Source organism: Grammomys surdaster, unplaced genomic scaffold (assembly GCF_004785775.1).
Source record: "Grammomys surdaster isolate TR1022 unplaced genomic scaffold, NIH_TR_1.0 199, whole genome shotgun sequence".
In the NCBI taxonomy this organism is placed as follows: Eukaryota; Metazoa; Chordata; class Mammalia; order Rodentia; family Muridae; genus Grammomys; species Grammomys surdaster.
Genome location: NW_021604644.1, coordinates 1,766,477 through 1,779,831, shown reverse-complemented (window position 1 = coordinate 1,779,831; position 13,355 = coordinate 1,766,477). Strand labels below are relative to the sequence as shown.

General features: G+C 46.0%; 2 protein-coding genes across 2 annotated transcripts; one reads left to right on the top strand and one right to left on the bottom strand.

Moving 5' to 3' along the window:
* Positions 1 to 388: 388 nt before the first annotated feature.
* On the bottom strand, positions 389 to 4,884 carry Alg2 (ALG2 alpha-1,3/1,6-mannosyltransferase). Its single transcript, XM_028770228.1, has 2 exons — positions 4,476 to 4,884; positions 389 to 3,010 (listed from the first exon to the last, which is right to left on the bottom strand). The coding sequence occupies exons 1-2, from the start codon at positions 4,821 to 4,823 to the stop codon at positions 2,111 to 2,113; spliced, it is 1,248 nt and encodes a 415-aa protein (XP_028626061.1). The 5' UTR covers positions 4,824 to 4,884; the 3' UTR covers positions 389 to 2,110.
* A 277-nt stretch (positions 4,885 to 5,161) lies between these two features.
* On the top strand, positions 5,162 to 13,133 carry Sec61b (SEC61 translocon beta subunit). The gene is made up of 4 exons (XM_028770264.1): positions 5,162 to 5,275; positions 5,432 to 5,529; positions 9,843 to 9,944; positions 12,878 to 13,133. The coding sequence occupies exons 1-4, from the start codon at positions 5,273 to 5,275 to the stop codon at positions 12,963 to 12,965; spliced, it is 291 nt and encodes a 96-aa protein (XP_028626097.1). The 5' UTR covers positions 5,162 to 5,272; the 3' UTR covers positions 12,966 to 13,133.
* Positions 13,134 to 13,355: the final 222 nt, after the last annotated feature.

Below are 13,355 nucleotides of genomic sequence, written 5' to 3'. Positions count from 1 at the left end.
ACACTAGGGAAACCAAATTCCATAGAACCAGGTGTGACATCCTTATTTGGGGACGCTCCTTTTTGGTATTGGACCTGGAAAAAATACTCCCGAGATACAGATTTAAACTAAAACTGCAGAGATTTAAACTAATTTCTACAGAGCCTCAACAAAGTGATCTCACTGTGGCCTGAGTTCACATGAGACTTCTAGTCCTTTTTAACCTCCAGTGGCTAACATTTATACTGTTCTCTACTGTTGAAATCTGTCACAATTACCCTTCCAGGGAAGCATGACAGGGCAATTCCCCCACTTCACAGATGAAGAAGTTGAGGTGTTAAGCAGAGATTACTTCCCTCTAAGTCAGGCAGGCTGTTCAGCTCTGTGCTCGAAACCATAAACTAGACTATTTGATTACAGGTATTTATTATATTCTTATAGGTGAATTTAGCTTTAAAATTACTTTAACACTTGCACTTACAAGCAACAGGTAAACAACAACAAACAGTTATTACTGGGCAGTGTCACAGGGATAGAGGAGTTGAGAGGTGAGTGGCAGGTCAAGCAAGCTTCACACAAGGTATTTACGTGAAGAACAGGAAACACCGGCATGCTAAACTCTGCAGAGAATACGATACAAACACTACGAGGGCTGGAGACACCAATAACATTAAGAAACATGTCTGGAAGCTTGATATACAGTTCAGATTCGGAGTGTCCTCGGTGGTGGCCATTCTTGGTTGTCAACTTGACTCCATCTGGGATGAACTAAAATCTAACAATGGAGGGCACACCTGGGAGGGATTTTTGCTTAATTTGAAGTTGGTAGCTCTTCCTTTAGTCCCGATCTTCAGGTGGGAAGACACACCTCTAGTCTGTGCCATGCCTTCTGCTGGCAGCCTATATGAGGACATGAAGAAGGAAGCTTTTGCTCTTTGCTTGCTTGTCCTTACCTTGCAGGCAAGTCCATTCCTTCACCGGCATTAGAGCCTACTTCATTGGGATTCCAGTGTATACTGAAGACCAGCTGAGACATCCAGCCTCATGGATTGAACAACTACTGAATTTCTGGACTTTCTGCTCATTGTTGGATTAGCCTTTAAGTCATTCTTCTTCTGGGAATTCATTCTGTAAGTGCTGTTTGCCAATCTAGAGAACTCTTATACAGCTTCCAAAGGCCCGTGCCCTGAGGCTTGGACCTGGCCCACATTGTTACTGAGAGGTGATAGACTTTCGTAGTGAGGGCTAGTGGAAGAGAATCAGGTCATCAAGGGACATTTTCTAGAAAGGGATATTGGACCCTTTTTGTCTTTGCTTCCTGTCTGAATACACTGTCCTGTCACAGGCTCAAAGAAATAAGGCCAGGCGTGTGTAGTTCTGACATGGTAAGCCAAAACATGTGTGATGTGTGGTTTTCCTTCATGTCAACTATCTTGCTTATCCTAGTTTTCTGACTACAGGTTTAAATATTTAACAAGGTGAAGTCAGAGCTCCAGGCCCAGACCTAATGTTCTAGTCTCTTCTGATGCTAAATATCTTTTATTGTCAAGTTGTAGTAAAAAAACAAAATGAAACAAAAAAACCAAAACAATAAATAATACTGAGCACTCTTGCAATGGAACTAGCCAAAATTCCAGCAAAAATTTCCTAGCAGCTACTAGAGAACACTTTAAGTCATCTGAGCATGAGAACCACAGTAGCCCCGTCCCCATCACACTCTGAAGTCAAATCAACTGACTGTGACGATGGTAAGACCTAAACTACTAAAGCCAATTAAGGCACTGGATGATTAAACCTTTATATATAAAGGAACAATAATCCAGAAAAATAGAATTAAAATAGTCTGCTAGCAGCAGATTGCTACCATACTTTCAACAATACTGATGAGATTTGGAATGATTTACAGCACTAAGAATATTTTCAGAAAATGACAGGTAGGTGTAGTGGACAGGTGGCTCACATTCAAGACTCAAGTCTACTTAAAAAAAAAAAAATTATCTTACTAGCACTAGATTCTAACTCCTTTTTGTTTGTTTTCCCTCCTCTTTTGGTTTCAAAGGTGCTTCTACAGCCCACGAGAGGGATTGCAGTGCATGTAGCATACAGACCCTACGCTACGCTCTCCTGACTACTACACCAGTTTGGTGACATACTGGTAGAGCTGATCTGCAAACGCGTCAGCGGAAAACTTCTCTGCCACCCTGGCTTTTCCAGCCAGGCCCATGGTTGCTTTTAAGGATGGTTTGTGGATGAACTTCTCCATGGCTTCTGAGAAGTGCACTGGGTCAGGCTCACACAGAAACCCCGTGACCTTGTGGACAATAGACTCCAAGGGCCCACCAGAATTAACAGCGATGACTGGGCACTGCATGTACATGGCCTCCAGAGGGACGATGCCAAAGTGCTCATTGCTCGGAGTGTAGAGCACGCACAAGCAGCCGTGGAGGAGCGAGATCTTCTGTCTGTCAGAGAAGGACCGCAGGAAGGTCACGTGCCGCTCCAGGTCTGTCTCTTGGACTATTTGCTTCAGCTCCTTATAGTGTTCCACGTTCTCCAGGATCCTGTCGTCATAGCCACCAGCCATGAACAGATGAACCTTCTCCCACTCTTGAGATGGCAACCGAGCACGAAGGTGGACGAGGGATCTCAGTGCCAGGGGCAGATTTTTCTTCCTTTCATATCGGTTGATAGAGAGGAACAGGAATTGTTTCCCCTTGGGGACTAGGTCGTCTATCTTTTCAGGAATGGCCAGGTCAAAGCTGCCGATATTCAGAGACGGGTAGAGTACATCGGGATTTCTGTGAGACAGGGTCTTGAAGGTTTCCTTAAAGACGGAAGCTGTGTACTGGCTGTTGACCAAGATGCGATCGGCCATGCCTGTGGTGTATTCCTCGATCCAGTCGATGGGTGCCCTGTAGAACTTCTTCAGAGCTGAATTCCTCTGAGTAAGCAGCAGATCTGGGAAGTGACAGTAAAACAGGACCCTCTTACGCCGTCTGGCCAGTTTGAACACGGGGATACAGGCAGACACCTAAAGAAGGTAAAACAGTAGGTAAGTGACTGGTCACCTCAACCGCCATGGCCACAATCCTTTTCCTGTTATAGCCTAGCCGCCCGGTATTACTGAATCCACAGGATCTAGGTAAATGTCTACATTAACCATGAATACACAGCTTCCTCAGGGTGGTTCAGTGCAGCTCAGGATCATAATTAAAGGATCCCTGGAGCATCTGTGGCTATTTCCACCTGTCCGCTTGGTTAGAGTACAGAGGTACCCATTGTGGATAAAAGCACTGGGTAGCCGAGTACAGACTGTGGGAGAATATGGTGACACCATTGGAAGTAAAAGCTGGAAACTGTTACTGACATTTGCAATGAGCTACTCCATGACCCACAACTGCCTCCCGCCCCTCAGGAGTTTCCTCAGAGGACTGTGTAAGAAGTGAGATAAGTGAAGTATGAGGATGTCACACCTAGGATCACACACACACCCCAAACCTGGTTGCAATGTTAATGTCTTTTAGGGAAGACTAGAGCAATTACAAGATATTTCAATAAAGGGGACTTTTCCAGCCACTCAAGAGATTGATATCATTCTTGAATATCAATAGATGTCCCAAATTTTTGCAGAACAAAAGCAAAGTGTCCAACAGCAGGTAAGCCGAATCTCAGTTACGTACAAGTAAGATGTAGCAGGAAACAGACACATATACTACAGTGGCCCACATCATTTCTGGAAGGATGTAGAAGACACTGTTGACAGTGGTCCTCTCAAGGATGGGAACAAGGAATTTTTACATTATACTTCCTATTTGAACTTTTACTCCTGAGTAAATATTAAAAAAAAAAAAGGCGTGGCTTAGGAGTTGGCTCCAGGTATGGCAGTGGGTAACTGTCTAAAAGTCTAGCTCAATCTTTCAGTTCCAGGTTCAATGAGAGAGCCTGACTCCAATGCTCAGGTGGAGATTAGCTGACCTCTGGTTTCCATATACAAGTTCAGACACTTGTATAGACAAAATAACTGGATTTTTCTCCAAAGACCAATGGGGATCATGGTAAAGTTTTAATGGAGACATGATACATTCAGCTTGACTTTAATCCATGGCACTGCTAAGTACTGGAATGGCGGTATTAGGAAGACTGGAGAGGGTGGAATGGATGGGACCTGGAAGCAGGGACAATAGGAATTACAGAGAAGAAAGAAGAGTAAACAGAGTCACATACAAGGTGTGGCCGGAAGGCGACTTTTACTGCTAGCAACCACCTGGATCCAATCATCCAAATTTAAACATTTAAAATGCAGGGATGTAAGCCCTACCTCAAGGATCTTCAACGAAAGGAAGGGGGCGGGGAAGAGATGTCCCTGCGATCTGCCATTTTAAAGGGTCCATACTAAAACTGGTGACCGTTCTCTCCCTGGGGACTCCTGCTGGACAGTTCCTAAAAACCTAGAACAGAGGTCCCTCTCCCCAGCCAAGAATTGGTGGCGGCCTCACCTGGTCGCACACCACCACGTCGAACTCATCGCCAGAGAGAAACAGCACGTAGAGCGCCAGAAAGACCATGCGCACGTAGGAGCAGATGGCGGCGCCGCGGCCGCCCCAGCCCAGGCTGCGAGGCAGCCAGTCCCCTGCGCATTGCACCTCGAGCTCGCGGGTCTCGATGAAGGAGTGGTTCGGGTCGTAGTGCGCGGTCCATATCTTCACCTGACAGCCGTACTCCTGCAGCGCCAGCGCCGCGTCCAGCACTAGCCGCTCGGCACCGCCTATACCCATGTCTGGGTGCAGAAACAGCACCGATGGGCTGTAAACCCGGGAACGGGCTCGGTACAGGTTTTCGGCCATGGTAGAACAGCCGCGCCTGCGCTCTCCGCACGAGCTTCTGCTCGCTCCTGCAAGCTCCGCCCCGGGCTGACAGTCGACCCAGAGCAACTACGCCTGCGTCAGTTTAGGACACATCAGCGATAAATCTGTGGGCGCCAAGAAAATGCCTGACTTAATTTCTCGTGTGAACGTGTTCAAAACTTTCGATTTGGTGATGTTTGACCATATGAAAGATGCTAAATAAATTAAATAAAAGAAGCGAAAGATCTTTACTTTCACACGGCCCAGTTGTTCTCAGCATAATTTTTACAGGCATATCTTAGGATAGTCCAGAATCCTAGAGTCTGCGAAGACCCTGCCAGCCGGCCGGGGGCGGTTCCAGAGCCTGTCTCTACTAGTGTTCTGAGTGCTCGGCAACTTCCTGACTGCTTTTTTCGTGCCTCCTGTGCCCACTGTTCTTATACATTAGCATGGTGCGTGGTCCCCTCTTCCATGGGGCACACTAGCCCGTCTTGGTCTCCTTCTCTTTCCGGGACCTCATTACTCTTCCCTGCTTCTCGGTTGTGTGTGGGGTCGGGGGTGGGAAGAGGACCCGACCCGCGATGTTCACTGTCCGCTTCTCTCTGCAGCCGGGTCCAACGCCCAGTGGCACCAATGTGGGCTCCTCTGGGCGCTCTCCCAGCAAAGCGGTGGCCGCACGGGCTGCGGGATCCACTGTCCGGCAGAGGTAAGTGGCTCCGGGGTCGGAGGAGGGTGTGGGGGCGCCCTGCTAGGACTGGAAGAGGCGAGGGACCCAGGACTTTGCATTGCTGGAGCGAGCTCCAGGATGGGAAGATTCATAGGGGCCGGGTGAGCCCGAGCTGACGTGGCCATCCAGTTAGTTACAGGCCTTTTAAGAGGGAGGCATGGTTTTCCTCTCCTTGATCAGCTGCACGCACCACTTCAGTTAAAGGTAAGTTAAATTAGACCAGGATCAGGAACAACTTTAGGAAAAGCGTTGGCGTAAGGCTGGTGTGTCTGAGGCTATACCTTTCAGTCTTCCATCGGGAGGTCCCATACACACTGACTTTAACGATATTTGCCTTACACAACAGTCTGTTACCCTGGTTGCCCATCCAGCTGTGTGTGTGTGTGTCTTTCTTTTTAAGTCTATTTTGTATGTGTGTGTGTGTGTTGTATGCACACATATATACAAAAGTGTGTACATCACTTTCTTGCCTGGTGGCCTTGGAGGTCACCTGAAGCTGCAGTTATGAGTGACTGTGAGCCACCATATGAGTACTGGGGACCGATTTGGGGTTCTCTGCAGGAGCAACAAGTGTTCTTAACCTCTCAGCCATCTCTCCAGCTTCACTGTCTCCTTATTTTTAACTGTCACTGCTTATTTACAGAAATTCAGAAACTCCAGTCATTTTTAAAAAAAATACTTGGTGTCTTCTCTATACAGTCATATGTCAGACTTCACAGAAAGACCTTACTACTTTTCTTCCTCCATTTCTGTCCAAGTTTAACCCTCAACTTCTTCTGCTTTGTATTTCCACCACTGTCCATCCTCCAGCCTGCTGTTACTCTTCCACTTAGGTTCTCTGTAAGTTTCTGGTGGTGTCTGTTAAAAAAGGAGGCCTTCAGAGGGATCCCTGGCCTCTCCTTTCTCCTGTGAGCCAGCGATTCTGAACTTACTACCACTTTTTTTTTCCTTTTAGTTAGTTTCTTTCTAGACAGTCGCACACTACTTAGGGTTGAACTTACATCATCCTGCCTTCACATCCCATGTGCTAGGATTATAGTTGTAATAGTATGTACTACTTATGTCTACACAGTCATCTTCTCTGCTTTTGACAGAACATCGGCCCAGGTCCTCTTTTCCAGCTCCTGTCTTAAATCATGCCACAGCAAATGTTGACTGAAGGAATCAATCAACCTCGTTGTTGTGTTTGTAGGACTAGTGAGGGTTTTTGTAGCAAGGAGTTGACCTTGAAAACTCAAAGGTGTACTTTAAAACCACCCTTAAGAATGTGAAGAGGAAGGCTTGAGGATATAGTGGGTAGATAGCTCAGGAGTAGAGAGCTGCCAGGCATGCATGTGTAAGGCTGTATGTTTGATCCCCAGCACGACCCATAAGACAACACAACAACAAAATAGCTTGTCTTGTTGACTGCAGTAGGAAATCTACAGTCTGAACTAGGTGGTTAGAACATGGGTGTAACAGATTGCAGCTCAGAGAAGGAAGTTGTAATAGAACTGGCTATGGTTTAGATTGTATGTGCCTAGGGTGCTTCTTGTTGCTAGCTGGGATTGCAGAGAGGTTTTTTGGCTACTCTTTTAGGTGTGTATAGTTCTTTGGGGATTGGTTTTTGTTCAAGAGGAGTTAATAGGGAAGTTTGGCGATCTGAGAGTTCTTAGGGAACCAGAAGGTACCTAAGTATGAAATTATCAAAGGATAATAAGTAAAAATGAGGCAACCCCTGCACAAGTGAGGTGACAGATGTAACTTTGAAGGTTATGGATACGGATGACATCTTTTAGGTTCTGGTATTGTAGGGTTCGTAATACGAGACAGCCAGTGGCTGTATATATGTATGTATGTATGGCATGTCCAGAATTCACTCACACATGCTGGTGTGTGTGTGGCTATATGCATGTAGTGTACAAAATTCATTCTAGGAACTTGTTGATGGTTAGGTAATTGTGATCGCCGTTGGCTAAGACTATGTCCATTGTTTGAGAAGAAGTTGAAGCTCTGGTTAGTGATACTTGGGCGCTGTAGTGTGCAGTTTCTGTCTCTCTGAATGAAGCTGCAGTAGTAATAAGGCCTCAGAGAAGTGGGTGGGATTTAAGGTGAAGCTGGGGTTGGAGCCCTTGCTCTGCACAGTACAGTGGAAAGGAAGCTGCCACAGTCATGATGAGAAGGAGAGATGATATCTCAGAGACCACAAACTAGCAAGTGCCAGCCTCATGGTGTTCCTGCAGAAGTGATGGGAATTTTAAGTTTAAGATGGTGGAATAGTTAGGGATATTAAGACAGTTAGGAAACAATAACTGAAGGTCTGCCATGTCAAGCCTTGCTTTATCTTGGAGAATGTAATTGTAAGAAAGATAGCTAGGGCTTGTCTGCATGCTGTGAGCTTCTTCCCAATGTGGAGGCCATGAGTAACCAGGACAAATAAATAGGTCATGGGATTTCAAGTGAGGAAGGCAACACATTAGGGAAGCTGGGTGAAGAAAGAGTGAGGGTGGATAGTTTGGATGGGTGTTCAGGTGAGTGACTCATAGAGACCCATGAGGTGCAAGGGAGTGAGTGACACACTGGTCCATGGAGGAAAGGCCTCCTAGGCAAAAGAAACAGTAAGTGGACGGGCAGGTCAGTGAACTGGGGCTGCTCCTGCCCGTGCCAGGTGCCAGCAGCCATAGCAGTAGACCACAGCATGCACGTGGTTAGCTGAGCAGCATTTGTAAGAGTACAGGAAGAAGGTGTAGACTTCATTGAAGATTAAGAGATGAAAGTGGGCTCTGTTAGGCACCTCAACTAGCTTCCCAGATAAGGTAATGAGGGATATTGTGAGCACAGTTTGATGTTTCTATGGACCCTGCTTTCCAGATCCTCTGCTCTGTCCCACTGCCAGTGGCAGAAGTAACAACAACAAGTCCTACTGGTTTCTGTAGGGATCTTGAAATTCCAACTTTGAAGAGAACTAAATTCAGGGGTTGTGCCTCAAAGAGCGGCAAGCACATGGTGGTAGTTGTGGCTCAGGTGATAACTTTCCATGTGGACACTGGCTTATCTTTGGTCACAACTCCTGTTTTATGAACAAAGGAGATTTCAGGTACCCACCTTCCAGATTAGAGATATTGCTGTCCAGGGAGGCGTTCTAAGAGCACAGGTACTCTGCACACCCTGTACATCTTTTTTGCTACTTAAAGTCTTCCCACAGAAGCAGTCACACATAGATTGTATGTTCCCAGGCTACTGTAGCCCATAAGTAATGTATCTGACATGTCATCCGCTAGCAGAGTAGACTCAGATCATGGGTACTGACTGCTGTCAGAGTTGTCATGAACACCGGTGGAGTCAGACTGGGAGCAAGACTCTAATCTTCTGCTCATGTGGTAGGATGAGCTCCCTAGGCTATAGTCAGGATTTCTGCATTCAGAATGTCATGCCTAGACTGGGATGGGGTGAGGTGGGCTTTAGGCAGCTCAAGGATCAGCAGCCCACACAGGAATGGGGTTTTAGTAGAGAGAATATTGGGATTTGGTAGGACAGAACATTCTTTTTTCACACCTAACACTTCTGGTATAGTGATAGCACTGAAGATTTCATTTGGATTTCTTCTTATCACCCAGTGCTCGGGTCCTTGCTTTGCCACGCTAGCACAGGGTTCGGCAGTGCCCCATCCCACAGGAGTATAGTTGCTAGGAGAGTCTGGATCTGGTCCTGGTCCTGAGTGTCCATGCCTTTGGTCTGCTCCGCCTGCCGTGATGGCTCTGTGCACCAGCCGTCATCCTTTTGCAGAGAACAAGTTTGCTTTTTACCTCCTGCTCCTCTGCAAGGTGGATGGTCAGTATATCAAAATAGCTCAAGTACATTACAGAGTACTCATTCATCATATATATTCTTCATTTTGGGGACCTTGATATATTTACAGTTCAATGTCCTTTCTTAATTTTGCAGCAAGTGCAATTATTTTAAGCCATCTTTTCAAGTAATCTTTTAAAAATGAAATTATAAATTAAGGGCATTTATAGATGGGTTTATTTCACAGAAGTTCCTATGAAGACAAACTGAGGCACACTGTCCCCTGGGAAGGCTAGAAATGGTAAAGGCAGTTACTGTATGCATTGGCACATGACAGTAGTTCTCAGTCTATAGAACGTAAGATCAGAAAGGCAAAGGCAGAGTTTGAGTTTATCTTAGTAAAGAAGGTCTTCTTACAGCTTGCTTTTTAGAAAGAAAGCCTGTATGCTAGAAGCATATGATATGTTATTAAAGGAATTTCTGAGAAAAGCTACTACTCTTTTTTTTTTTTTAATCCCTTTCAGAAAAAATGCCAGCTGTGGAACCCGGAGCGCAGGCCGCACCACCTCTGCAGGAACTGGGGGGATGTGGCGATTCTACACGGAAGATTCCCCAGGGCTCAAAGTGTAAGTCGTGGGGTGGACTTGCATGTGTCCTGGTGACTGAGGTGTAGGAGCTGCCTCTGACATGATGCCCTGCAGCTGCCTTTGTGCCTGGTGGGCTGGGTCTGGCTCGCCTGCTCATCAGCTGATGGACAGATTAGGGTGCTGAAGGATACATTTCTGGGTGTGATTAAAAAGGAGCCTCCTGTCGATGTGTCAGGGTAAATGGCAGGCACGGAGAACTGGAGGGAGAACTGGAGGGAGCCGCTTAATTAAAGGAAATCGCTCTTCATTTGGTTCTTCTGCCCCATATTGGGGAATGGGAGGGGGCATTTGAATGGGAATTGGGTGATTTTTCACAGCTGCCCTGAGGGGAAGCTGTTATTAGTACAGCCTAATGGGAATGACCCTTTATGTTGTGGTACCCAAAGTTCCTTGCTGTGGCGGGTGGCGGGCAGACCCAGGAGGGTGAGCGCATCACTTTCCAAGCTTAGCCTTGGGAGGACTGAGGAGAGGTGACCATCTAGGCAACTTCTGTCCCGTGCCTCAGTCACCTCTGAGGCCAGGTTGTCTCTTACCATAGCACCCTTTCCTGCTACTTCCCAGCTAAACCCGGCGGATAAGGGATAACGGCAGCAAATCTCCCTCCTTTGTGTAGCCCTTGCTGTTTTTCAGAAAACTTAGTATCTTTTCTGCTTTGATCTGACCTGCCTTCCTGAGGTAGGAGCTCCACCATTTTACAGATGAGTCTCTGAAGCAGTGAGGTACTCAGACACAAATGGTAGGAGGCAGAGCAGACCTGACTGTTGGAGCCCACACCTTCCTCTACTGCCTGTCTGATAGAAAAGAGACAACAATTCGGTAGTTTAATTGATTTGGCTTACATTACAGATTTAGTTTATGAAGATTTCTCTATAACTTGTAGGATTTGGTTTAATTCATTTATTGAATTTTTTTCCTGTTACATTTTTGTTTTCTCTTGGGGGCCAGGGTCTTACAATGTAGCCAGACTAGTCTGGAACATTCCTTCTTTCTACCTCAGCCTCCTAGTTGAACACCGGGACTACAGTCTTATGTGACCAGGCCTGGACTAGTATCTTTCCCTGCCCCCCTCACACACACACACACACACACACACACACACACACACTGTCAGCTTGTAAGAATATCTTTATGAAGCATTTCTTCACCTGTGGGGGTGTGAGCTGGTAGTGTTCTGACAGCCTTTGGTGATTTTAGTGTTTAATTTGCAGCCTTTAGTGTTGGAGGAGTAGCCTTGTATTTCCTTGCTCTTGCCAGTGGCCCTGGAACTCATTTTAAATTCTTCAGAAAGGTGTGAAATCCTTGTTTGGGCAAGTCTGCCTCATGCCTACCCTTGGAGTCCTTCAGTTGTGGTACTCTGGTCCTCCCAGGAACTGGTAGAAACTGTCTCTTGAAATTTCATAAGCAATATCCTAATCATGTCGGAAAAATGTGCTTCGGTGAGAGGACACAGTTGGGAGTTCCTACCTACAAATCTGTCAGCTGGCTTATATTTGGCTCCTTTTGGGGATTTTGTAAGATTTTCAGGTTTCCTGAGAACCTGCTGTAAGTCTGCCTTATGTGTATGTAGCTCTGAGGTGGGTGCTGTAGTAACCTCTTTACAGATGGGGAGGCAGACTTGAAGGTCAGGAATGGGCCACAGGTAAGCTTGTGAATTCAGGCAGCCTCACTCCATGCCCCTTGAGAGCTGGCTCTGTGCTCTGGCTGATGTTAGCAGTGGTGCCTGGCAGTAAGGGAGGAAGATGAGTTAGTGTGGCCGTGCTCGCTCTGTTTTAACCTTCTTACTCTCTAATTGTACAAACTTTAGAATGATGTAGCAGAGAACTTGATCTCCATAGTATTTATTATCCAGTCTGATCCAGTCTGGCACTACTGCTACCTCACCTGATCCTGCCTGGTAATGCCTTGATGAGTAAAAGATTCGTTTCTGGGATCTCTACTTCCCAGTTGTATCTGGGAGCTGAAGTGAGATGTGTCGAATCTCCAAACCTGGTGTGGGCAATGCTTACAGTAAATGTTCACAGCTTGCTACATTCAGAGGCAGTTCTTTATAGCAAGCAGCATTTGATTTAAAGAAAGGCAGATGGGGGAAATCTATTCCCTCTCTACACTAAGCCCATGGATACAACAAGTCAGTTTAGTGCACAGTGCTGGAATGTAGTACCAAGATTAGATTTGCTGGGTGTGATATGTACACCTTTAAACCAAGTACTAGGCCAGCAGAGGCAGGTGGACCTCTGAGTTCAAGGCCAGCCTGGTTTCAGTGTGAGTTCTGGGACAGTCAGGTCTACACAGAGAGACTTTGTCTTAACAAAACAAAAGAAATAAAAAGAACTTCAGAAGATAAATGACCTTGATGGGTGGAATCAGAGATACTCAGACCTCTGCCTTCTGGGTGTCTGTAGGCAGGGATCCCTCTGAGCCTCAGGTTTCCTTATGTAGAAAATGAGATGAATACTTGTCTCACTCATGAGATGCATGAGTTTGTGCAGGTCAAATGGAATCCAAGAATCACAAGCATTTTATGCTAATCCATCTGTGTGAAACATACACTGTAGTGAGACAGGGAAGGCTGTTGTAATACATGTTAATTTGAGAAGGTTTGTGATAGATGTTTTGTACATAAGAGTTTAGGAAATTTTTCTTTTTATTGTAGAACACATTAAGTACATACAATTAGCATATCTGAGGGGTCATCTCCAGGACATCAGATGGTTTCGTTTGTGTACAATGTGCTGTGTTTCAGCAGAAGATGAGACTGACTGTACCTCCTCTAGTCTCAGCACAGCTGCCTGGCCATCACCATGCTCATCTGTCCAGTGTCAGTTCTGGGAATCCATTGGGTGGTATAGACAAGGTCTCCACGCTGCCCACCTTGAGACTGAAGTAAGCATGCCTTCTCTTCTCATTCCCAGGGGCCCAGTCCCAGTGCTGGTGATGAGTCTTCTGTTCATCGCTTCTGTATTTATGCTGCACATCTGGGGCAAGTACACACGATCGTAGATTGGGCTGCATCCATCTGTCATCTGAAGAAGAAGGAAAACCCAACATATCTTGGACCAAAAGTGTAGTGATTTTCTGTTCACGTATATTATTTTACAGAGAATAAGAATTGACTTTGAGAAATCAGTTTTTTCTATGGCTAATAAACTTTGGAATTGTTTATATGGAGACTGGTTGCCGATGCTTTATTGTGAGGGCCCTTGGTCTCTGCCTTTAGGTTTACCAGTGAATAGGTGGGTATTCTTTCTTACGGAGCTCATTCTTTGCAGGATTGACAGTTCCACACACAACCATGTTGTCACTCAAATCCAAGATGCTAACTGGCCTTGGCATCTTTTCCCCAACGTATTTCTGTACTGGTGATTGTCATTTGGGGACTTGGTTTTCGAG

What these genes read in the sequence shown, in the direction of transcription:
- Sec61b (XM_028770264.1), top strand. An exon ending in GGATCCACTGTCCGGCAGAG is followed by an intron (nt 5,530 to 9,842) that starts GTAAGTGGCTCC and finishes AATCCCTTTCAG; the next exon opens with AAAAAATGCCAGCTGTGGAA. An exon ending in GATTCCCCAGGGCTCAAAGT is followed by an intron (nt 9,945 to 12,877) that starts GTAAGTCGTGGG and finishes TCTCATTCCCAG; the next exon opens with GGGCCCAGTCCCAGTGCTGG.
- Alg2 (XM_028770228.1), bottom strand. Translation starts at nt 4,823, where the DNA reads ATGGCCGAAAACCTGTACCGAGCCCGTTCCCGGGTTTACAGCCCATCG. An exon ending in ACGTGGTGGTGTGCGACCAG is followed by an intron (nt 3,011 to 4,475) that starts GTGAGGCCGCCA and finishes TACCTTCTTTAG; the next exon opens with GTGTCTGCCTGTATCCCCGT.